At 38.7% G+C, this 23,902-nt stretch overlaps 1 protein-coding gene across 3 annotated transcripts in view; it reads left to right on the top strand.

Annotated features, from left to right (window-relative positions):
- The window catches only part of PPP2R5E (protein phosphatase 2 regulatory subunit B'epsilon), a 146,403-nt gene that overhangs the window by 858 nt on the left and 121,643 nt on the right, over nucleotides 1–23,902 (top strand). For 2 of the 3 annotated variants that reach the window (XM_011217900.3, XM_002914163.4), the window contains exon 2: nucleotides 2,138–2,301. In XM_011217900.3, the coding sequence (XP_011216202.1) occupies nucleotides 2,145–2,301 (157 nt within the window). In that variant the 5' untranslated portion in view covers nucleotides 2,138–2,144. The remainder of the gene's footprint in view (nucleotides 1–2,137; nucleotides 2,302–23,902) is intronic. The other variant, XM_011217898.3, reaches the window with a different exon arrangement.

Below are 23,902 nucleotides of genomic sequence, written 5' to 3'. Positions count from 1 at the left end.
CACTGACGGGGGGCGGGGGGAAACCGGGGGGGATTGGTGTAGGGAGGAGGATTCTGTAACAGCTTATCTTCTCCAGGGCTTGTGGAGGGGGAGGTGGGAGCAAAGGGAGTATGTCAGCATCCCTACAGACCAACCCCTTCCCTGTCTTTCTCCTCCACCCCAGCACCCCCCTTGGATTATCCTGAACCTTGGAAATGCCCCGTGCCCGCTGCTTAGACGATGATAAAGCTTCGGGCGTCCTGGTTCAGGGCGAAACCTGTTTCCTCGGGCTTTGCACGGACCCACTGCTACTGCAAGTTCAGTTCTGCAGCGCTTTAGGGTTGAGATCCTTGACGTTTATTCTGGGCCGCGGGCAGAAGGGGCAAATGATTAAAAAAAAAAATGCTAGCAATAAATTATCTTTAGAGATGGGAGATGAGGAATAAAGAAGAGACAAAAAGAGTAATGGAGGAACAGGATTTACCGAAATCTTGTATTGTTAGGGTTAAATGAAATCTAAATAATTCACATACCACATTGGAAAAGCTGCCCCTAAATTTACAACATACAAATGAGATGTGAATCTTAAGAGCTGATGCAGTCATTGTGAAAAATTTTAACTGATCTTACTTCTTCCGTAGTCATTCATAGTTTGCAATTCCATTTTGAATCTGTCACATTTTATTTGAGGCTAAATTAGGTAGATTTCTAAGAACTTTTTTTTTTTTTTTTAAGAGAACCAAACAAGGCTTCAGAATTGCAAACCTCAAGATCCTGGGTTTTGTTTGTTTTTTGTTTATATGTTATTTTTTTACTTTGTTAAAATCCAGATAATCCAGGCAACTTTTTATTGCATGTTCAGGAAGAAACTCCCTTAACTTTTAATTTAGAGGTTAAAAAACACTTATGTATTGGAATGACCTGTATTTGTAAGTGCATTTCAGTATTTGTGAGTGAGTAATTGCATTTCGGTATTGCCCCCATATGCATTATTTTTATTCAGGTCTGCCATTAATCTTGCATGGAGCCTCAGTGCCATGGACATGATGGCATCTGTTTAAATTGGAGAATGAAATTGAGCTTAAGTCTTGTTACTTTTAGGAACTAGCCTTCATTTTAATAATTTGAGAGGGTTAAAAAAATCTAAAAGAACTGTTCCATCATTTTGATGGAATGAAAATTAATATCTGATGATGAACTTAAGGGGAATTCAACTTGGTTTTCTAAGTAGGGTGTGAATTTATGTTTTCAACTTTGGTGCACGATTTCATCATAATTTTATTAAGCTTTAATAACTTAAGATGGCTTCATTCAAAAAGAAGACTTCTTTGAAACGCTTTTAATTATGCCTCTTATGTGTTCTGTGTAAAGTAATCTAACCTGTCCTCGTATAGTTTATCATAGCTAACCCAGCACATTGGATTAAGTCATGCCTAGGTAGTTTCAGGAGTTGTCAATTTCACCTTGCTGTGATACCTTGGTGGAGATTCTTAAAGTGCAATAAGGGTTTTAACTCCAGAGCCCATTAATAATATTAAATATCTTGGGAAAATGTATCGATGGAAGTTTTCCAGTGGCAGAATAGCTCCAAAATTACTTCAGGAATCTCAAGATGAGAAGAGCTGTGCAGTTAGAAAATGAGTAGATGGTTTAGAAGACTTCTTCAGGTGTCAGTGAACATCTTTAATGCTTATCGGAGTGGGGGCAGCCCGTGCATTAGAACTACAATATTGTTGGGGCGCCTGGGTGGCTCAATCGTTAAGCGTCTGCCTTTGGCTCAGGGCGTGATCCCAGAGTCCTGGGATTGAGCCCCGCATCGGGCTCCTCCGCTTGGAGCCTGCTTCTTCCTCCCCCACTCCCCCTGCTTGTGTTCCCTCTCTCCCTGGCTGTCTCTCTCTCTGTCAAATAAATAAATAAAATCTTAAAAAAAAAAAAAAAGAACTACAATATTGCTTATATGGTACTTAAATTCCTTCTGCTTACCATCAAATTTTCACGTTCCCCCATTGAGCATACGACTTTTCTGAGTTGATTTTATTTGCTTTCTTCATCACATTCCAACTTTCATGCATATTGTGTATGGGAATTTTAGAATTTGTGTGATTCACGTGTATGCTCCCACCTTGGGAATATGTTTATGATACCTCTTTCTCTTCAGTAGGGATATGTCCTCAGCACCAACTACTCCTCCATCAGTGGATAAAGTAGACGGATTTTCTCGGAAGTCCGTCAGAAAAGCCAGACAGAAGAGGTCGCAAAGTTCCTCACAGTTTAGGTCTCAAGGCAAGCCTATTGAGCTAACACCTCTGCCGCTGCTGAAAGGTAAGGCTCATGACCAGGTGATGGAGTCCTTGCCAGTTGATCTTTTTATATCTATATATAATTTTCTTTTTGTAGAATTTCTGTGTTGCACACTGAAGGGATGGGAGATTTCAGACGTGTTGAAGTTACTGCTATGTGGGCAGATATACCCACTTTCCTTTTTAAAGGGCTCAATTTAATATGAATAGCTGTGGACAAATGAAAAGAAACCTCTTATCAGGAATATCTCTCACATTGATAAAGAGAAGAACTGAATGCCAGAGGAACTTTAAGTTGCCTAGGTCTGTGTTTTTCATTTTTTCTTCTGTTGACATTTAGAGATACACATCGTATGTGATAACAGCTACACATTGTATGGTTTTAGTCACAGGAAGTAGACCTGGGAGAGGAGATGGTACCACTAACTTACGTATAGAAAATGATGTTTGAAAGAATTCATTTTTAAAAATCAAGAAAAAATGGTCAGGTAGTAATTGTGTTTTCAGATAATACATGTAGAAAACATGATGATCATACGTTTAATACTACTTTTCTCTTTCCTTTGGAATGAATTAAGGACAAGTTTTTCATATGAGATTTCTTTTTCTAAAGTAGACCTTTCAACTTTTGTTTGGGTGTATGTGGATACTTCTAGTTCCTTTTAATTTTCATTTGTTTGCTCTGTGTTTATGAACAGATGTGGTTGAAATACATCAGAATATACCATTTATAGCATGGAAACGATCAGAATTTGCCTTTGAAAGTAGATTTTCATCTGCTGAACACTTAAGAGTGAAGAGAAAGGGAACATGCACAAAACAGTGCCCTTTCGTAGCTCAGAGGACATCAGAAAACCTGATTCATTAATGAACATTTACTTCTGTAACAGTTTGTGAAATTAGAAGGTATTATATGAAAAACTGGAGTTTGACCAGAAAAGATCCTCAAGATTTAGCCTCGGATATTTCAGGCTTCTATTTGTCCCCTGTGAACTTTTTTTTTTTTTTTTAGGGAGTTAGAGTCATAAATGAGTCTCTGAGGTTTATACTTGAAATTGGTGGAAACTAAATGGATTCTGATTACTATTAAGATGATATATCTGTTGGTAAAGATGAGCTCTTATGAGTTTGTGGGGGAGAAAATTTTAGCTAAAGGTTTTGCTGATAAAAAGGAAAAAGCCTTTGTGAGGCTTTAGAAGAGAAGTGAAGGGAAAACTCTAGGGATAAAGCTAATCATGCTTGAAATACGAAGTTGAGCGGTGTATGGATTCTTCGGTAACTTTTCAGGTTGGAACTAGATGTATAATAGTTTTAGCATGTTTATCTGGCAAAGGACTCTCTTTTGAGGAAACCGATTAAACTTTTTTTAGGTTTAGAAAGAATTTTAAACTTTATTGTTATATTCATTTCTTGGGACTCACAGTAAACATTTAAATTAGAACTGAGCTGACCACTCATTGGTTTTGTGGGTAGTGAAGGGGCATGGGTGAGAAGAATTTGGCACATTTTAAGATTTTGTTGTTCCTTATCTCATTTTTTTTTTATCATGGTAAAATATACCTAACAGAAAGTTGACCATTTTAACTATTTTTAAGTATGCATTAAGTGTGACGTTAGTTACATTTACATTGTCGTGCATGTCACCACCATCCATCTCCAGAACTTCTTCATCTCCCCCAAATGAAACTGTATCCATTAAGTACTAACTCTCCATTCTCCCCTCCCCTTAGCCCCTTGGTAAGTAACCACCATTCTACTTTCTGTCTTTATGAATTTGACTACTCTTAGGTCTTTCCGTGACTGGATTCTTTCCCTTAGCATAATGTCCTCAAGGTTCATCCATGTTGTAGCGTGTGTTAGAATTTCCTGCCTTTTAAGCCTGAATAATATTCTGCTTTGTGTATATACCATATATTATTTGTCCGTCAGTGAACACTTGGGTCGTTTCCACCTTTTGGTTATTGTGAATGCTGCTATGAACATGGGTGTACAAGTATCTCTTTGAGCCCCTGCTTTCACTTCTTTTGGATACATGCCCAGAAGTGCAATTGCTAGATCATATATTTAATTTTTTGAGGAATTGCCAGACTGTTTTCCACAGCAGCTGTACCATTTTACGTACTTAACCATCAGTGCACAAGGGTTCCAATTTTTCCACATCCTCACCAACACTTGTTATTTTTTATTTTTTATTTTTTTGATAATAGCCATCATAATGTGTGTGAAGTGGTATTTCACTGTGGTTTTGATTTGCATTTCCCTTGCGACTAATGAATGATGTTAAGCATCTTTTCATGTGCTTATTGGCTAATTTGTATATCCTTTTCTTATTTTTTAAGTGAAGTCTGATAATATTGAAAAATTTCCAAGAACTCTGCTCTCCAGGAATATGATTTTTGTGAACTTGTGTATTTTGGCAGCGTGGGAGAATTGGAGAGTAACAGGACCACGTAGTACTAGATATAGCCACAGCTTAATTCCAGACAGACTGAAAGTGATTCTTGTGTAGTAAGCATGTCCTGGGAAAATATTCTGGAAGGCAGTCCATAAATTGGATTTCCCTATCTGTAGAATAACAAAGAAGTACAGTCAGATGTAGATTTCAGAAATGTTTATTTGCTCTTGATTTTTATAGGGAATATAAAACATTTGTTAGATGGCATTTGTTTTTCTTACAGTGGATTGAATTTTATTTGTGTGTTGTCTTTTCACAAACTATAGGAACTAATTTATGGAATATAAAGAAATTATTGGAGGAATTTCTTTATTTTATTTTTTACCATATCCTTGGGAGAAACCAGAATACATTATGTGTGCATGCCAAAGGATAGTTATTAATGCAGTTTTCTGTAGTATTGCTTTGACCAGGTTGGTAGGTTTGAGTTAACTTTATTTGGCAGTATAATATAAGTGGCAGTTGAATTTTGTGGATTGCATTAAAGAATAAAGTAAAATTGATGCCCTCAAGATCTTTAATTTTAGGGGAATTTGAAAACAAATTGTATAATTTTGCAACTCATCTTTTTAATATGTAATTTTTGGAAAATTCAGTCATTAGGTATTCATTAATGATCACTTGTTTTGTATTTATGCATTATCAGAATGTTTATCATATGACTCATAATAGTTGACTGACTTGTATGTAATAGGGCCATTAGCATTTTAAAAGTCTCTTCACTTGTAGAACTTAACGAAGTGAAAGGAAAGTTTCATCTTTTTTGCCTCTTTTCTAATAGGCGGGGTTTTGAAATTTCTATCAACTATGTTATTTTCTTCAGAAAGCAATGCCAGTGGGTCGTTCAGCATACATAGCCGGCTTTTCCTCAGCTACTTATGATGAAATAGAGCCATTTGAATTTTCTCCGTCTTTATGTACTTTTGAAAATGTTTTCAGAGAGTCCTAAGTTTTTGAGCTTGAAGGACTTTTACTCAAGGGGAATTTAGTAGACGTTTGAGTGCTTGATGTGAAGACTTGGATGTTTTCCTTGTGCCTGTGCACGGCATGACACGAAGCAAGCTTTGACAGTTACCTATCTCAGTAAGGACAGTTACACTAAACATTTAGGGAATGGATGCACACATCTTTGTCATCCTCGTCATCCTCGTCATCATAGTAATAATAATTAGTAGTAGCAGTAGTAGTACTACCAGGTTAGGTGACTAGTTCTCTCCCCACCCCATCCTCCCCTGCCCTGTTTCCTTCTTTCTTTGACTTTAAAAGCTTACGTAAGTTTAGATTTGAGTGAAGTGTTTTTGAAAAGTACCACCTCTTTGAAGATGGGATTATAGTGAGAGCAGCGTTATTATTTCTAGCCTCATAATTCATTATATAAGTTTTTGAGGCATTTTGCTAATAGTTTGGACATTCAGTATTAAACATTCCAAAAACTGTGATGAGTGGAGGTACTCTTCAGCAGAAACCCTGCCCCTTGGTGTTAAAACTTTTAGATCAGTAACACTGTGCTTCTATAAATTCCTTCTTTAATGAAAACTATTTTTTTTTAAGCTCTAAGCTTGTGATTCAGCTTACATTTTTATTTTTTTAGGGTGATGGTTTGTGAGGATTTTAAAAATCCCAATTGAAAACTAGTGTTTATGTGTTTCTTTCTTTTTTATTTTTTTAAGATTTTATTTATTTATTTATTTGACAGAGAGAGAGGCAGCCAGCGAGAGAGGGAACACAAGCAGGGGGAGTGGGAGAGGAAGAAGCAGGCTTCCAGCGGAGGAGCCTGATGTGGGACTTGATCCCAGGACTCTGGGATCACGCGCTGGGCCGAGGCAGACGCCTAACGACTGAGCCACCCAGGCACCCCTGTTTATGTGTTTCTAATTTGTGGATGGGATCATTCTTTTTCATCCATAACTGCTTTGTGTAGTGTGTAAAGAAGGAATATGCAGAAGTAATTCCCAATTTTTATAATGGGATAGTGCCCTAAAGTATATTTATGATGAGAGAGATTAGTTTCTTAAGGAGTAATGTCCTTTATTTTAGTGTTTACCATCTTTCTTGTACGGTGCAGTGTCACATGGGGGGAAGCACATAGGCCTTGTTGCTTACAAGAGTCCTGGCTTACTAGTTGTGTTGTCTGGGTAAGAGTTTTAACTCCTGACAGCCTTGGTTTTCTTGTCTATGGAATGGGGCTGATAGTCAATAGATGTGGCAGTGTCACATTCGATAAATACTAGCTACTGTTATTTAACTGGGATTTTAGAAGTTAAAATATGAATAATGTGGAATTATTTCACTTTTTATATCTTTTCAGGAAAAAGGTGAAATTGGAAATTTCTCAAAAAACTATGAAACAAGACCATAGTTTTGGTAGGAATGAATCTTTTTCAACCAAAAAATTGGAAGAAACAGTTTGCAAATATATTGAAATTAGTAGACTAGTTATTTTAAACACTGTTATTTGGAGATTTTCACCAAATACGTTGGTATCCTGCTACATTTTAGTGTATTTTATTTTTAAATTTATTTATTTTTTGAATACATAATGCAGTTATATGGTTCAGATCTCAGAAAATACAAAAGGATGTATAGTGAAAAATCTTCTTCCTGGCTTGGTTCTCTTACTTGCCCTTCCCAGAAGCAACCAGTTATGATATTCTTCTGTAGAAGATAAAGATTTCTTAAACCCTTCATTGAATTGGAAATTCATTTTGCAGCCTGAAATTATATGCACATTTTGTATGTGTATGTCCTTTTTTTAATTGGGAGAGTTACATAGTATTTTTCAGATTCTCAAAGGGGTTTTGAATCAAGAAAGGTTAAGAACCATTGATCTAGTTTGCACTGCAGATTACTGATGCATATTCTTTTTTTTTAAAGATTTTATTTATTTATTTGACAGAGAGAGAGAGAGAGCCGGCAAGAGAGGGAACACAAGCAGGGGGAGTGGGAGAGGAAGAAGCAGGCTCCCAGCAGAGGAGCCTGATGTGGGGCTCGATCCCATAACGCCGGGATCACGCCCTGAGCCGAAGGCAGATGCTTAATGACTGAGCCACCCAGGCGCCCCATGATGCATATTCTTTTGACAGTTAAATTGGCGTGTGTGTGTGTGTGTGGGGGGGGGGTTAAGAAATAATCATAAGTTTTCCTTCTGAACTAGAAGAATATCTATAAGTTAATAGGTGTTAACATTCAGCTTTGCACCCTTTGTGACAATGTGGTAATATTTTTCTTTTTGGGAAGAAATTATAAGATCTTGCACAAAACCAAATGTCAGTTGCATTGTTTACATGTGTGAAAGATTATAGTTACTTGTAGTGAGGAGGTATTTCACTTACTTTTAGGGGGAAATATTTTTTCTTTATATATCCTTACAGTTTATGGCATAGAGAAAATTCCCATACAGAGTCGTATGTGGGCCAAAGGTTATTGAGAGTAAGCATACCTGATTTATGGATCATTTAAAAGTAGGATAGCAACTTGCATTCATATCCCATTCCATCTGAGTATGATAATTACTGCATAGTTCTTAACCTTGGGTTCATGGATTTCTGATTGGGAATAGGATATGGGCATTGTGGTTGGGTTTTCAGGTTCTAAGACCCTCCTGAAATTATTTGTAAAGTTTCTGTGAGTGGGCATTTTTGTTTTGGAGAACAGAGTTCACCGCTTACCTCAGATTTGGGAAGATTTTGCCCTACCATTCTTGCTCTTTCTCCGCAGTTAAAAGCTTTTGGATTAGACCAAGAGATCGGGAATTGTATTCTTACTTTCTGAGTATCATGTTAGCTGTATGTATTCATGTAAGCATTGGACACTTAACAGTAAACATGGTAAGCTATAAACAGAATTCATCATAATGTGGGTCTCTCCAGGGTATGACTCAGCCCAGGCATAAAATATTGAGGTGCCAAATGAATCTTCTCAGAAGGCGAGGTGTCCTTTTCTACCTAGAACTTTCTTCCTCTGACTTAGTGTCATTCTTCAAGTTTCATCTCAGTATGGGATTTTCTTAGGAACTGCCCCTCCTGACTTTTAAAAAAATTGTCTCTGTAGAGACAGCCAGTGAGAGAGGGAACACAGCAGGGGGAGTGGGAGAGGAAGAAGCAGGCTCCCTGCTCCCCTGGGAGCCTGACGCAGGGCTGGATCCCAGAACCCTGGGATCAAGCCCTGACCCGAAGGCAGACGCTTAACGACTGAGCCACCCAGGCGCCCCCGCCCCTCCTGACTTTTAAAAATAGTCTTCGTTGAAGTTACTATCAGTCTGTTGTTTCTTGCATAATATTTGTGATCTGAAATTATTTACTCTTTGTTAGTCACTCGGGTGTTATCTGTTTCTCTTTACCCATTCGAATATAATCTTCAGTGTAGAAACCTTTTTTTTTAAAAAAGATTTTATTTATTTACTTGTCAGAGCATACAAGCATGAGTGGGGGAGGGGCAGAGGGAGAAGAAGGCTCTGTGCAGAGCAAAGAGGCCAACGTGGGACTCAATGCCAGGTCTCTGGGATCATGACCTGAGCAGAAGGCAGACACTCAACCGACTGAGCCACCCAGGTGTCCCAGAAACCTTTTTTTTCTACCTCTAGGGCTTTGGTCAGTGCCTAGTACATAGGTGGCATTCAATCAATATTTGTTAGGCAATTAATTAACATTGTTAGTTGACATCTAAATTATTAGTAATAGTAGTATAGGCATTTATTTTTTCTTCCTAAGTACTTAAATTTTTTCCCCAAAAGTGAGGTCATGCAAGTTTTATTTTAATTTATATTTTACACAAAGTTACAAACTTGTTTAATGAAGACTTTATTTTTAAAGGATCAGATTGCTGAGTGTTCACTTAAAATCCTGAGTGAGGCCTTATGCTTTGGTAATTCTGCATGTTTCAGGTTAAGAACAGAGGAGAGAGGATGGAGTGGGTTTTATGTGTTATACACTAAGAGTGATTCCTTTTACTTAGGGGACTCATCACGTGGCGTTTTGCAGCAGATGTTAAATACAGTGAAACACCTTTTATCTGCTGATGTTTGAGGCCTGAATTGTGGGCTAATCAAATCACCAGACTTTCTTTGCATAGTTTAAGAGGGAACAGCATATCTGAAAATTATAATGGGCTTTCAGAGCAGGGATTTATGGTTAAGCTTTCTCATCTTTAAAACTTCTATTTTATAATAATGTTAGTTCTTAATACTAATTAGATTTTGTAGTGCTTGCAAAAGAACAGTGAAGTTTCTAGATATTTCTAAAATGCTGGGTAAGGTAGTTCTTTGGTTTGTTTGCAAATGATGGCATAACATCCTTTTTTACTACTTAAAAATACTTTTCTACTCTTCGTATTTGAAGATTTTTGAAAACAAATATGGGATCTTATTTGTATGTTACAGTAGAATTAAACATATGATGAACATACTGATAGGACAATATGATAATATTATTATGTTATTATATTTTTGCCTGATATATGACAGTATTAGCTAATATATGTAACATGTGTTATCTAAGTGAGGCAGGTGGCCTCCCTGAGGTAAGAATGGAGGCCCTGGAGTCACACATCCTTAGCTTTGAATTTTGAGTCTATTCACAGCTGTGTGACTTCTAAGCAATGTTTTCTTTTGTCTCCCAATTGGTAGAGTATTAGAACCCACCTCATATAGTCAGATTAAATGCCAAAAAGCAGACAAAACATTTATCTCAGTGTTGGATACATAGTAGGGGTTGAAGAATATTAACTGTTACAATTGCAGGAAAAACTGTATAATAGAAAAATGCTTACCTGTGTTTTTCATTTGATTTCTATTCTCTTAATACTTTACATGGATTATTTCCATTTAAGGAAAAAAATATGGAGCATGTAGAATGGTGCGAAGCAGACTTTTAAAGCAAAAAGGAGAACTAGTTCTTATGGAACAGTCTCAGCGTTACTATTCAGTTAACATCAGTTTCAGACTGGCTTCTCATTTTAGGAATTAGAACATAAAGTAGCTAATGTAATTATTTCCAAGGGAAATTCCATTTGTGGAAGGTTGCCAAGTAAAATTATTGTTTGATAAGCTTATTTTGGAAGTCATCTACTAGGACAGGATCTTAAATCTTTTTGTCATTGCTTACTCATATCAGTAAAAATAACGTATGTAGTTGTTTATACGAATTGTGTACATGTGCTGTTATACAAGTATAATGCACGTTAAGAAAGTACACAAATATAGAAAGTTAAAAAAGATGATATTGACATGTAAAATGTATAGATGATCTAATATTTAATTTTGGTACCTTCTTTTCCTTTACCCATCCCCCCTAACGGGTTACATGCACTGGCCCTGAGCACATCTTTGTTTTGAGATTTTGCTTGGAAGAGAGAACCTCTTCAGTTTAGAGGCTTATTTTGTAGCATTTGTTTTAAGCCAGAGAGATGTGAAGAGTGGAATGAGAAAACTTTTCTTTACGTTCTTGAAATTATTGTCCAGGTTTTTTAATTTGTTGCACCTTAAAGAAACAAAATCTGAATGGAAGATTTTGCCAGTTTAAGAAGTATCATAGATGGTTCTTTGTTGAGGGCTCTTATCTTGCTGTTGATGGGTGGGTTTCAGAGGGCCCTTGACTCTCTTTAAATTCCAGGCAGTATTTTGTGTCTCTGGGCAGATTGTCATTTTTCTGGACAAAGGGTTCAGAGCTTTCATCAGATTCTTAAAGGAGTTTCCCCGAAGGCTAGGAGCTACTGCTGTGGGTGGTGGTGTTGGTTTCCTTACTTGAGAGAATTTGTCATAGAGTCCCTTTCTGTGGAAGAGAGATCTCTTGACAAAAAACTTCGGCATGTCTCTCCCGACTTTCAGTTCTTTTTGATAACAAATTTTTTTTTTTTTTTTTTTTTTTTTTTTTTGTGGGGAGCAAAGCAAGGTTTATTGAGTGATAGCAAAGTGATAGTACACAGCTCCTGAGGAGGGAGGGGACCCGAGAGGGTTTTCCCCAGGCAGAATTTTTAAAGGTGTTTGAAGATAGAAGTTATTATATGACTCCAGTATGGTTGTTTGGAACTTTTTTATCAGTATCGTTTGAAAAATTAAGCTGAGTAAATACTAAATGTATCTGTAAACTTAAGGGATAAACTTAAATGTACCTGTAAAAAAGCATTTATTCTGTAATAGCTGTGGGCCTGGAAGAAGCCAGAAGGAGAAACAGGTTATCTTTGCTGGTGAAGAAATAGTTTAGCAACCAACGAAGGAGAAGAGAAGCAGCGTCGTAGGCTCCACTGTGTACCAGCTGATGTACTACGTGGTGTCACATTGAAGCTTCCCAACAAAACCAAGAACAAGGGATGTTTGTGGTTAACTGAGGGCTGTGTAACTTGCTCATCCCTTCAGAGAGAGCCGGGATGGGAACCCCAGGCCTGTCTGGTTCCAAAGCGAGTGCCTTCTCTATTTATGTACGTGAATGTAGGTGACACTGGAGCTAACCACCATCTTGCTCATGCTGTGCTAGGATGATTTACCAAGTGAACCATTTTACTACCTCTTATAAGAACCTTGAAAACTGTGAGGAGACTGAAGTGATGAGAAGAGACGTGGAGAAGAGAAGAGGGCTAGCAGCCAGGCCGGTAGCAGCACTGTGGGTGGTGGGTGGTGGTGGAAAGAGTCATGGAAGAGCAGCAGGCCTCAGAAATGGCTCCTTAGAAAGGCCAGGTGGTGCTGCCAAGGGGCAGGCGGGAAGGGTAGCCAGTACTTCATGATGAGAAGGAGAGGGTGAGGGGGAAGAAGCCACTCTGTATCCTGTGGGACTCTTGTGCTGTCTTGATAAAGTCATGTCAGTCGTGGAACGGTTTGGGTTTGGTAAACTGGTAGCAGTGTGGCAGTGGTTTTCTTTTCCATTTATCTTTATATTTCTGGGAACTAGCTTAAAAAGGAAAGGGTGTGGGTTCAAGTCTAGGTGAGAAGTCCTGGCTTTGTGAACTGAGCTTAGTTATTTAACATCTTTGGAGCTTTAATTTCTACTTTCGTTAAATGGGACTCACAATTCCCAAGGTGGTTGTGAGGAGTGAGATAATGTGGGTAGGTTGCCTAATGTATGATTGGTTGTGTAATAAATATTCCTTCCCTTATCTTTCTGTTTGTCATCGATCTTTCTTTGAGTCACTCCTAAGGACCTAGATCTTGTTTCAGATCTTATGAGGGAAGATATCTGGCAAAAGTTCATTCATTTATGTAGGCATCATGAAAGACTTACCTTATGGTGATGTTACTTTTTAATTTAATTAATTCATGGTTGCTCATGCCTGGAACACTATTCAAAGTAAAATGGTAAAACATTAAAAAAACATGGAGAAAATTGGGACTTGGCAGCATTTCAGGAAAAGTACTATCTTCTAATAAGGAAGATATAGGCTTTGGAATTAGCCTTTTACCGGAGTGCCTCCAGAAGACAGTATCTGGAAATGGAAGGACATATCTCCTTTGCTATGTGTTATAAGGAATTCGGAGTGAGTTCAACCTCCTGAGGAGCTAGCTCTCTTATATTGGCAGTTTGGAAATCATAGCAAAAAACACTTTTCTTTTCAAATGAATGAGTATTTTGAAATCAAGGACATTGGTAGCGAAAAGGAAGTTCCTTTTGAGAGTCAGAAGCCTACTTTGTCTCATCAAGTTAATTTTTCAGAAAGACCATGATGCATCCGAAGGACTGGTGTTTTTCCCTAATTTGTGAGCCAAAGTCAAAATGAAAGCAGATTTATACAAAGAACTTTTTAAAAGTAAAAGGAAGTGTCGGTACTCTGTTCTGCACTGTCTTGCATGCATCCTTCTAGCTTTGCCTCTTCAACTCCATCTACAACTGTTGTAACTAACTAGTATTCTTGATGGTAACCAGTCATCTAGAAGTAATATTCATTTCACTTTAAGAAAACTTAAACACATCATTTTTATCAAAAACAGTTGAGTTGAAGTTCTGAAACTCAGTAGATGTAAAATTTATCTGGCATGTGGCTGGATCTAGGGGGAGATCTGTCTCTAAGATTTCAGGTAAAAGTTACTTTGACATAACCTTTGGCTGCTGAGGAAGCTTGTGCCTTACTATCTAGATTTAGTTATTCCATAAAGATGTTGGAGTTATATTTTGTGGTATTTAAATTTCTATCTTAGCATTGTTAAAGGCATTTCAACTAAATGGTGGAATTTATTTAGGCTTTCCCAGGTCAGTGGGATGCTCTAGAAATGGTATATGCTGTAGACAGCTTTGGGCTTAGGAGTGGTAGACCCTGTACTCATACTCTCGAATTATGATGAGGCTTCAGTGAAATGAATTGTGTGCAGATGTTTTTCAAAGTGTGTATGAAGCAAGCAGCTCTAAAAGGAGTCTGTATGTCACCTGGCTAAATAGTCTCCTCCAAGGGCCTTATATTCTCATTTTTGTAATTGTTCTGTGTGCTGTGTAATTCAGTTCATTCACTCATCAGATTTCTACGGAGCAGTATGATGCACCAGGCACTGCCCTGGCAACACAATGGTGAGCAAAACAAGAAGGTGATGTGGTTCTTCTCAAAAGGCCATTGTAGCTGGAGGTCAGAGATTGATGGGGCTGCTTAGGTTGTTGGAGCCAAATCATTCTGGCGGGGTTGAAGTTTGTCCTTGAGCCTAAGAACATTTGTACATATCTGTAAATATATGATCGCTGAATGTATAAATCACCCTTAAATCCCTTACCCAGTCTTGAGGAATAATATTTTCCCCTCATGTTTATATATTCTTGTGTTAAGCTTAAAATTGTTTTTGTTCTATAGGATACTTAATAGCATTATAATTGCTTCTTATTGTTGGAGTTGGAATTTTAAGAAGTTCTCTTGTTACAGTAATATTGTGCTTGTTAAAATACTGAGGTTTCTTTGAAAACAACTTAATCATTGCTTGCTTAAAAAAGCATTGCCAGTTTACTTTCAGGCTATAAACATGAAATGTACAAAATGTAAAAAACATACCAAGTCCCTTTAAAACTAAGTAAAATCCATCTGTGGGTCCACCCATATGCTCTGTAGATGGCACTCTATTATTAAGTACATGATCTTAAGTTTTCATGTGTTTTAATTAACTGTTTTATGAACTGCTAGTTGGAATAGTGGGGGACATAATACAATAGATTTAATTCATTAAGAGAATAAAAGTTTAGAAGATTAGAGCTGGAATTACTGTCAGCAGCAATTGATGTTCATTAAATGAGAATTCAGGCAACAGTAAAACCACAGTTAGGCAAAGCAATTAACATTGGTGGTGTTATGGTTTCTGTGAAGATTGGAAAAATAAATAATTGGAAGTATTTTAAATTTGGCAAATTGAATGAAGTTAAAAATTGAATCCACCTCCTTGTCACTTGCTAATTTTAAGTTTTCCCGAGCTATTATGATTTAAATTATTGAGCGTTATCTGTGCTGCATTCTGTGGGTGGTAAAAATTGAGTGGAGTGTGTGCTTTCAGAACCAGTGCTTGAAGCAGAACTGGATCTGTGATGGTTTACATAAAGAGGAAAGCTTCATCTAGGATTATCTCAGACTCTGACCTGTGGGAGAGTCCAACAAAATAAATAAAAGGACAATACAGTCTGGAATTTTTGATAGTATTTAGAAGATCACTCTTATACCTCAATGGTTAATGGATTTCAAAATGATTGTAGAATCATTTCATGGTTAGTCAAACAATGTGCATTCTTGTGAATGCAAATCTGTATTTAATATTAACAAAATCTTGGTAAAATCATGTTTCTTTACAGTTTTACTTAATGGAATATTATTTTTCTTTCGTGTGTTAATGTAGACAGAGTGAAGTCATCCTCCCTCCCCCCCGCCATTTTTGAGCAAGGCTGTTTATAGTATTGTACTGTTAAGAGAATAATTTCTTCACATTAGGATATCATAGTTCATGAGTGATATTCTTCTCTCCATAAATGCCAGGATAATTGAGCTGTTATTTGCCTGTTTGTTGGTGAGGTAGTTATGAAGTTTTGCTTGATTCATTTGGAGAAGAGAGATCAAGAACCTCTCAATAGGGTGGTTTTGAGGATTGAACAAGTTAATATAGCTAATGCTTAGAGAGGGACCTAGATCATGGTAAGTGTTATGTAAATGTTAGCTATCTTTGTCATTGCTGTTGCTGTTGTTATTATTTATAAATACTACTTAATCTGTATTTTATGACTTGGATTTCAAGTGGATCCTGTAAAGATGATCTATTTTTGTGTACTGTGTTTAGGAAAGTGGGTGTTTGTTTTTTAAAACCCATTAAGCTTATCCATAAACTAAATCTTTTAAGTAAAAGAACATATCACTATTTATTACATTTGCTAATGAATTTTAAAAAGCATTTAGAAAGAATTTTTGAGTGAAGAAACATTTGGAAGCTGTCAAAGTCAGTACATTGTTGAACCCAAGGACTAGTCTAGGCAAGTGTGAGCTGTGTTGCTTTATGACAGGTGTTAAAGCCTTTTGTTTGCCTGTCTTCCCTGGCTGGTGTGTGTGGTGCATTGGGGGAGATTGGGGAGTTGGACGTGTGTGAGGACATTGAGCATTGTCACTGTGAAACATTGGGAAGGACTGTTGGTGGTTGCTAAATGTAGTTAAGAGGTTGGACAGGTAGGACATAGCCATTAACCTAAACATCTTAGATTAAGTGGGAGCATTGAAAAATCTTTAAAAAAGAAAAAAAAATTAAAGAGGTTGCTAGGAGTTTGCAAAAGTGTCTTTGGTGCAGCTGGCTTATAATATGAATTTCATGTGTTAGAAATTTTTTCTTCATTTGTGATTTTTTTTACCTAAAACTGTTTTTATGAACTGAAATTATGGATTTGTTGTATACATGTAATTTTTGATGAGTAATGAAACCTGTATTTAGTCTTTTTCAGACCTAGAAAGGTTTTTTTTTTCCCCTTCTTTTTCTCTCTCACGGGAAGTTATGGTTATCACAGTGTCAGGCCACTCATTCTCATAGTTATCTCAAGATAATGAGTGTTGTCTTTGACACGTCTTCAGTTTCTATTGAGGTGAAAAAATGTATTCAGCCCTCGTGCATTTTTTTCTTTCACGATGAATTCAGATAAAATAACTCACCGTGAGTTAATATGTTCACAAAAGCAACGTGTACATATATTTGATGTAGGTTTGTAACAAGAGAAACCCAAGTACCAAGAAACCACTGGCAGGTCACATTCAGTAAGTGCAGTTGAATTGGAATGTCAGTCAGAATTCTTTCTTCCAAGGTATCTTCCTGAGCTGGTAGATGCTCATGTTTCTGTTCTACCTTGAGTTCTTACTTTTTATCCTAAAGATTTTAAATAAAGACTCAAAGATTGGACAGTGAAAGCTTCAGTCAAGGCAAGGCACTTCAGAGCGCATGAGTGGGGGGAGTGGTAGAGGGAGAGAATCTCCAGCCCCCCCCCCCAGTGGGTCTCAGGGCTTGATCCCAGGACCCTGTGATCATAACTTGAGCCGAAACCGAGTCAGATGCTCAACCAACTGAGCCACCCAGGTGCTCCTCCCCTCCCATCTATTTAACATTTTTTAAAAAATAAATTTTTGACATTTGTTTTTTCTTCTTTCTGTATAATAGCTCCCTTATCTGGGGGGGTTCCAGGACCCTCAGTGTTTGCCTGAAATGCAGATAGTACCTAATCCTCCATATACTATGGTTTCTCTTATACCTGCATACCTGTGATAAGGTTTAATTCATAAATTAGGCACAATAAGAGATTACCAACAATGGCAGTTACAATATACCGTAATGAAAGTTACGTGACTGTGGTCTCTCTCTCAAAATATCTTTGTTCTGTACTCTCCCTTGCTATGATGATGGGAGATGGTAAAATGCCTGTGTAATGAGATGAAGTGAGGTGAGTGGTGTAGGCCTTGTGACCTGGGGTTAGGCTAGTATCGGTGCTCTGATGATCAGTCAGGAGGAGGGTCATCTGCGTCTGGCCCAGGGTTGACTGTGGGTGACTGTGGGTAACCACGGCAAGGGAGACCATGGGTAAGTGGGGACTACTGTATTTTCCCGTCCCTTAGTTGTTTTGCAGGTAGGTTTGCTTAAGGCCATGTAGAGCTGTGGGCAGGTCAGAAATACAGAGGTAGCATGGGAAGCTAGGGAGACTGATGATTACAGTTCAAAGATGTTGCCTGTCCAGCAAGCTAAAGTTATAGAAAGAGGATAGGTTTGTCAGCCAGCCAGCCAGTCTTAGAATTCCAGTCAGTTTTCCTTGCAAGCTGGGCGACTTTGGACAGATGACCTTCTTAGAGCCTCAGTTTGCTCATCTGTAAAGTGATGATAATATCTGCCTTGCAGGATTAGTTTGAGAGATGATGTATGTGAAATGCCTAGACCAGTACTAACATGGCAGACACTGGGAAATTGATAGTCATCATAATATTTCTGTTCTTGAAGTCAGAGACCGTGTCCATTCATAACTGGATTCCCATTGTCCAGGATAGTGCCCCCCCCCCCTCACATCTTGCTGCTCAGTGGGTACCTGTTGAGTACAACTGTCCTTTCAGGTAGAAAGGGAATTCTTCATGTATATGAAGCAGTGCTGACTTGTAATATTACTTCTTACTCATTCCTTTCTCTTTTCTCATTTGTGTCTTAAATATTCTTTTAAGGAATGTATTTTTTTAAATGAGAGTTTTGTGTAATAAACTGAACGTAGCTTTAGAGACAAAGGCTTATGATTATGGACTATACTGCTTAGGGGAAAAGGTGCTGCTTTGGACAGAGCACAGTCTCTGAAAGGCCCATGATTATCAAAGGTCGCCAAGTCCTTTGAAAGGCTCTGGGTGTCGGTTTTTGTTTCTGGCTTTAGCCTGGGTTTCTTCAGCAGTGATTGAGAGTTGGCAGAGCCTGGAGTGTAGGAGACATGGAATGAGTGTTTATTGAATGAATGAATGAATGAATGAATGAATGAATGAATGAGGTGATTATTCAGACATTAAAATTTAGTGAGGTCTTTATTGGAGAGCAGAAATAGTGTACAAACACTAAGTGAATTTTAGTGCAGACTAGACAGTAAAAGCAAGTTGGTTTCCTGTCCCATCTCAGGTTTAGACAAGAGACTTGCTGGTTCGCAAAAATTGCTGCTGGCACTAACCTGCCACTTTGCTGTTCTCCTTGAGGTACGTCATAGAAAATCTTTCACTGGGCTGGAACCCAGGACTTGAAAATCAGCATTAACTTTGTGTTAAGTCTCCTTTGGGGGGGGCGGAGGTTGTGTGGAGGGGATGTAAGTAAGCTGCGGGAGAGAGTGTGATAGTCTAGTCCTTTCGCTCTGGCCCCCCTTGCCTTATAGGGATTTATGTCAGCTCAGAGGCTCATCATGATAATTTAAGATAAGTGCTATAAAAGTTACTGCTCTGGTCCTCTGTGTAGTTTCTCCTTCTTCTTAGATGGACTTTTCACTCAGTCTGTCTTTACTTTTTTGTTTGATGTGTATTCAGGAAATTTAAAAAAAACTTATTTTAATTCTAGCCTTCAGCGAACGTAATTAAAAAGGAAAAGTTTCTGTTTGCTGTTACAGGAAGTCTGTTCCCCTTCTCCACCCCCCCCCAACATATTGGTACATTTTTTTAATACTCAGGAAGTAAGTGAATTTTAGGTTATCCACATTTCTATCCCTTCATTAGTGAGTAGTAGTATAATTAAGAGGTGCAAGGATTTGATGTGGTTTGCTAAATTTTTAGGGAACACAAAAAGCACACTTAGTGGTTCATATTTTTGGACTAGAAGCTGGTTCTTTGAGAGAATCCATATTTTTGAAAATCTTTGTACAGTATTTGGGAAGATTTTCTTTTACTAGAAACCTTATTTTCTGGGCTCTCTTGCTGTGCATATTTCAGTAAGACTGTATCTATCTTCCCTTGTCCTTGTCCTTGGTCCTCGAAGGATATGCAGTGTATATTCTGCATAGGCCAGTCATGACCCTGGGAGGCCTTTCTTTGGTGAGCATATCTTCGGAAACAGAGGCAATCAAGATCTGTCTCCAGGAATTTTCTTTCTTCCCGAAGCCTCATTCCCGAATGTCAAATATAACATAGGCCCATAGACTCTGGCGAGTGCTTTCATTAACCATCCAAACAGTTTCTGTTTCAGTTCCAAAAAAGGTAATCCACCTCCCTTCCCCTCATTAAATACCTAGCTTCCTTCCTTTCTTTCTTTCTTTGTTTCTTTCTCTTTCCTTCTTTCTCACTCTCTCTCTCTTTCTTCCCTCCCCCCTTTTTTTTTGGAGGGAGAATGGAGTTATTCACTGGTGTTGAGTTCTCTTTGGTGTTTAATAGATGGGGTGTTTCAGAAATCAGTCCATTCATCGTATACAATGAATACCAATGTTAGATTTTTATGGAATTTGGAAAGCTGTGATAGAAAACATATAGGTAGGAGTCTACTTGATTTATAGGGGTGGCTTGAAAGAATTATAAATGTTTTGGTTTTAAAAGTTGCAGTGTCAAGACATATGACTTTTAAAAGACTCTAGAAAGAGGTGCAAAGAAGCTGTTAATAGTGGTTATCTTTAGGGAACAGAAATAGAGGGTTTCACTTTCTACCTTGACATTAAAGAAATTTAATTAAAAAACAGAAGGGTAGTCATGTGTCTGTTTCCCAAACTAATGAAAGTAAGCAAACTACTGGGAATAAAATGAGCCATTGACCATTGGTGGTCATTAGATTAAGCCTTTGTGTGATCATTTGTAACATGAGGAAATATATACAGGATTCTTTTCATATAGCATAAATGCTTACATAATTAATAATCAAAGTATTATGTGATGGATGTATGTTTGTCCTCTCCTTCCATCTTCCATCCACCCATCATCCATCTCCCCATTTGTCTGTAATAGTCAAGAGAAGTTCAGCTTGTCATCTCTGTAATATTATTGGTTTCTTTGCTCATCTCTTTGGAAAACCTTGAAAAACATTATTTTTGATGTTCAGCAGGAGGGTAAAGTTCTCAGTAGTTTTCAGAAACGGTGTGTGGGTCACTGAAAAGATAAATGCTGTTGGTGTGAAATCTTTTATTCTCACTGTTTTCTGAGATACTTACGTTGGTGATTTCACTGCACACAGAACTCTGCTTCTTGGCTGTCCTACACCACACTTCAATGAGGTAGAGCTACCTGTGATTTGTGACTTGTGCCCTCTCGTTTTCTAATCAGCTCATCAACATCATGCCCATTCTGCATCAATTTACTTTAGAATTTAATCAATCAGTTAATTAATTATTTTTGGTAAGGCCATAAGAGAAACCAAGAGAGCTTACTGGCTTGCATTTGATTTGGGGGATAAAAAGATACTGAATTGGCTTTTGCTGCTTAACAAACCACTCCAAAACTTGGTGGCTTAAAACAGCAGCCATTTATTTAGCTCATCATCTTGTGGTTTGGCAGTTTGGACGGGGTTCAGCTGTGTGATTGTCCTGGTCTCTGCTGGATTCACTCATGCACCTGCAGTCAGCTGGCAACCGATGGTCTCATTCACATGTCTGATGGTTGGCTGATGGTTGGTTGGTTGTGGCTACATGGGGTGTCTGGGCTGTGTGAGTCTCAGCATCCAGCCGGTTAGCCTGCACTTCTTTACGTGGTGGGTTGTGGTGTTCTCTAGAGCAATAAGAAAGGACCAGCTCAAATGCTTAAGTACCTTTCAGTTCTCTCCTGCATTGTGTGCAGTTATCCCATGGGCCAAAGCAAGTTACAAGCCCACTGAAATTCCAAGGGTGGAGAAAGACTCCATCTCTTTGTGGGTGGAGCTCCGAAAGTGTACTGCATGGCACGAATACAAGAAGGGGAAGAGTTTGTGGCCAGTTTTGCAACAGAATATCTGCCGCAGATATTCTGAGGACTTCATATACCTTAGCTGAGTAGATATTGTCTCTATTTTGAAATGCATCTAGACCCCTGACTACTCTAAGTCCGGACCGCTCAGTGTTTGCCTCCTGCTCACAGGCACCCTCTCCCTCCGTGCTCTACACAGCAGCCAGAGCAGACTTTTCTAAAGGGAAGTAAGTCAGAGCATATTCAAACCCTTCCCCTGGCTTCCCATTTCATTCAGAATAAAATGTAAATTCCCTCCTGGGGCTGCAAGACTTTACCTCATGTGGCCCTTTCTCTGACCTCGTCTCACCCTGCCCCTCACCCCTCTTCCCGACTGCGCTTGCCTCCGTGCTGCCAGTTGCCTTCGTGCTGCCAGTCGGACACACCGAACATGCTCCGCCTCGGGGCTTTGCATTTGCCGTTTCCTCTGCCGGATGCTCGGTGGCTGCTTCCTTCGCTTCCTTTGGGTCTCTTTGTAAGTCACCTTCTCAGAAAGGCCTTCATTGATATCCCTACATAAAATAACATTCTTTCCGACTAATTTCTGGCTTGCTTTACTGTATCCAGGACACTTACCCACCACCTGACATTTGTTTATTTTCTGTCTCTTCCACGGGAGGCCACGACTTTGAGTGTTTATCCCCAGTGCCTACAGCAGGGCCTGGTGCAGGGTTTAGGCTCCCTGAGCTTCGGTAGAATGGCTCTAAAGTGAATTTTATCATCTGGTCTTCGTGGTGGCTCTTCTCTTCTCTGGAGCTGGTGAGGCCTGTGCTCCATCAATCCTGCGCTGGAGGCAACCTCTTTTCCCCTTGCCTGATGCTCGGCTGGACTGGTGTGATGATAATTAATGAAATGTTCATTCTATTCCCCTTTAAAAAATTTAAGGCAGTTTTAATTGATGATTTTGGGATCATTTTCCTTTATAAATACCTATCTTCCTGGACTTAGGAATACAGCATTCTGTTCTGTGCTGATGGTTTCTGTAAATGCACGGGTAGACATATGCGGGTTGTTTGCAGAGCGTGGCGCACAGCAAGCCCTTCGGGCTGGGCATGGAGGCTCGCGTAGTTGTGGTTTTAATACCATCTTCATGTGCTCTTGAAATTCCTTCAGTTCCCCAAGCCCCTTTTACTCAGACCCGTATACCAAATACCACCGGGCCAGACTTGCTCTGAGCTTTAACTAACCCAGGCGGAGAGTTGCTGTCCTTCAAGTGTAATTTGTCTCTCAGATGGCTTTCCTGTAGCTGCTTCTCGGGCTTTGAATCTGAGTTCTGTTCGTCCACAGGAGTTTACCATTTGCAGGTATATGTTTGTAACAGATAGCCAAACCTCTAATTTGGAATAATGAGATGGGACGGAAATGAGTAAGAGGAAGGGCAATCTAGCTTAGTGAAACCTCTGAATCACAGAATATTTAAAAATAAAGACAATTATATGATATTTAAATTATAGTGCACATGATAGACTAATATATAACTGGGACGTAATGAGCCATGTCAGCAGCAGTAATGGAAATACTTACAATTCACAACAGGCATACAGAAGAAGCTAAGAATTTTGAGCGGCAAAGTCTAGGTAAGGGTTATTTGACTCAGAATTCAAGGGCTAATCCAAAGAATGGGAGGAATCACTAATTTTTTGAAACCTTTGATTTGAAAATGTTAACTGATTTTTAGATTACATTTTCCGATTTGGTAAGGACCTAAAAATAGGCAGGTGCAGACTGACTTGTGCTTGATTAGAATCACATTCTTCAGGTTTAAAATGGAACAGGGAAGAGCTGAGACCTAAGGTTTCACTACCTCGGCTTTCATCCTCTGGCCATCCAGGTTATCATTTTAAAACATCTTCTCCCATCTTAGAAAATGGGTGCATATGTGTTCATTTTTGTTGGCCCAACGCTGGTTGAGTTAGAAAGCTGTTAGAAAGCTGTGAGACAAAATGACAGGGTTTCAAAGAATTTAGTGGAGAGAGAATGCTAATAAGTGACAGCACTTATGGGACCATTCTGGACTCTGGCTTCATATGACGGGAAGGACCAGGGTTAAGAACATGCACTTTGTGTGGGGCGCCTGGGTGGCTCAGTCGTTAAGCATCTGCTTTCAGCTCAGGGCGTGATCCTGGGGTCCTGGGATCGAGCCCCACATCAGGCTCATACGCTGAGAGCCTGCTTCTTCCTCTCCCACTCCTCCTGCTTGTGTTCCCTCTCTCGCTTGCTGTCTCTCTCTCTGTCAAATGAATGAATAAAATCTTTAAGAAAAAAAAAAAAGAACATGCACTTTGTGGAGGCAGAGAGGCTAGGGTTTTAGTCTAGTTTTTGCCATTTACTATTTGAGTGAACTCAGATAAGTTAT

The sequence above is a fragment of the Ailuropoda melanoleuca genome, chromosome 14 (assembly GCF_002007445.2).
Source record: "Ailuropoda melanoleuca isolate Jingjing chromosome 14, ASM200744v2, whole genome shotgun sequence".
Classification (NCBI taxonomy): domain Eukaryota; kingdom Metazoa; phylum Chordata; class Mammalia; order Carnivora; family Ursidae; genus Ailuropoda; species Ailuropoda melanoleuca.
The sequence above is the reverse complement of the archived record's forward strand: the minus strand, read 5'-3'. Positions and strand labels throughout refer to the sequence as shown.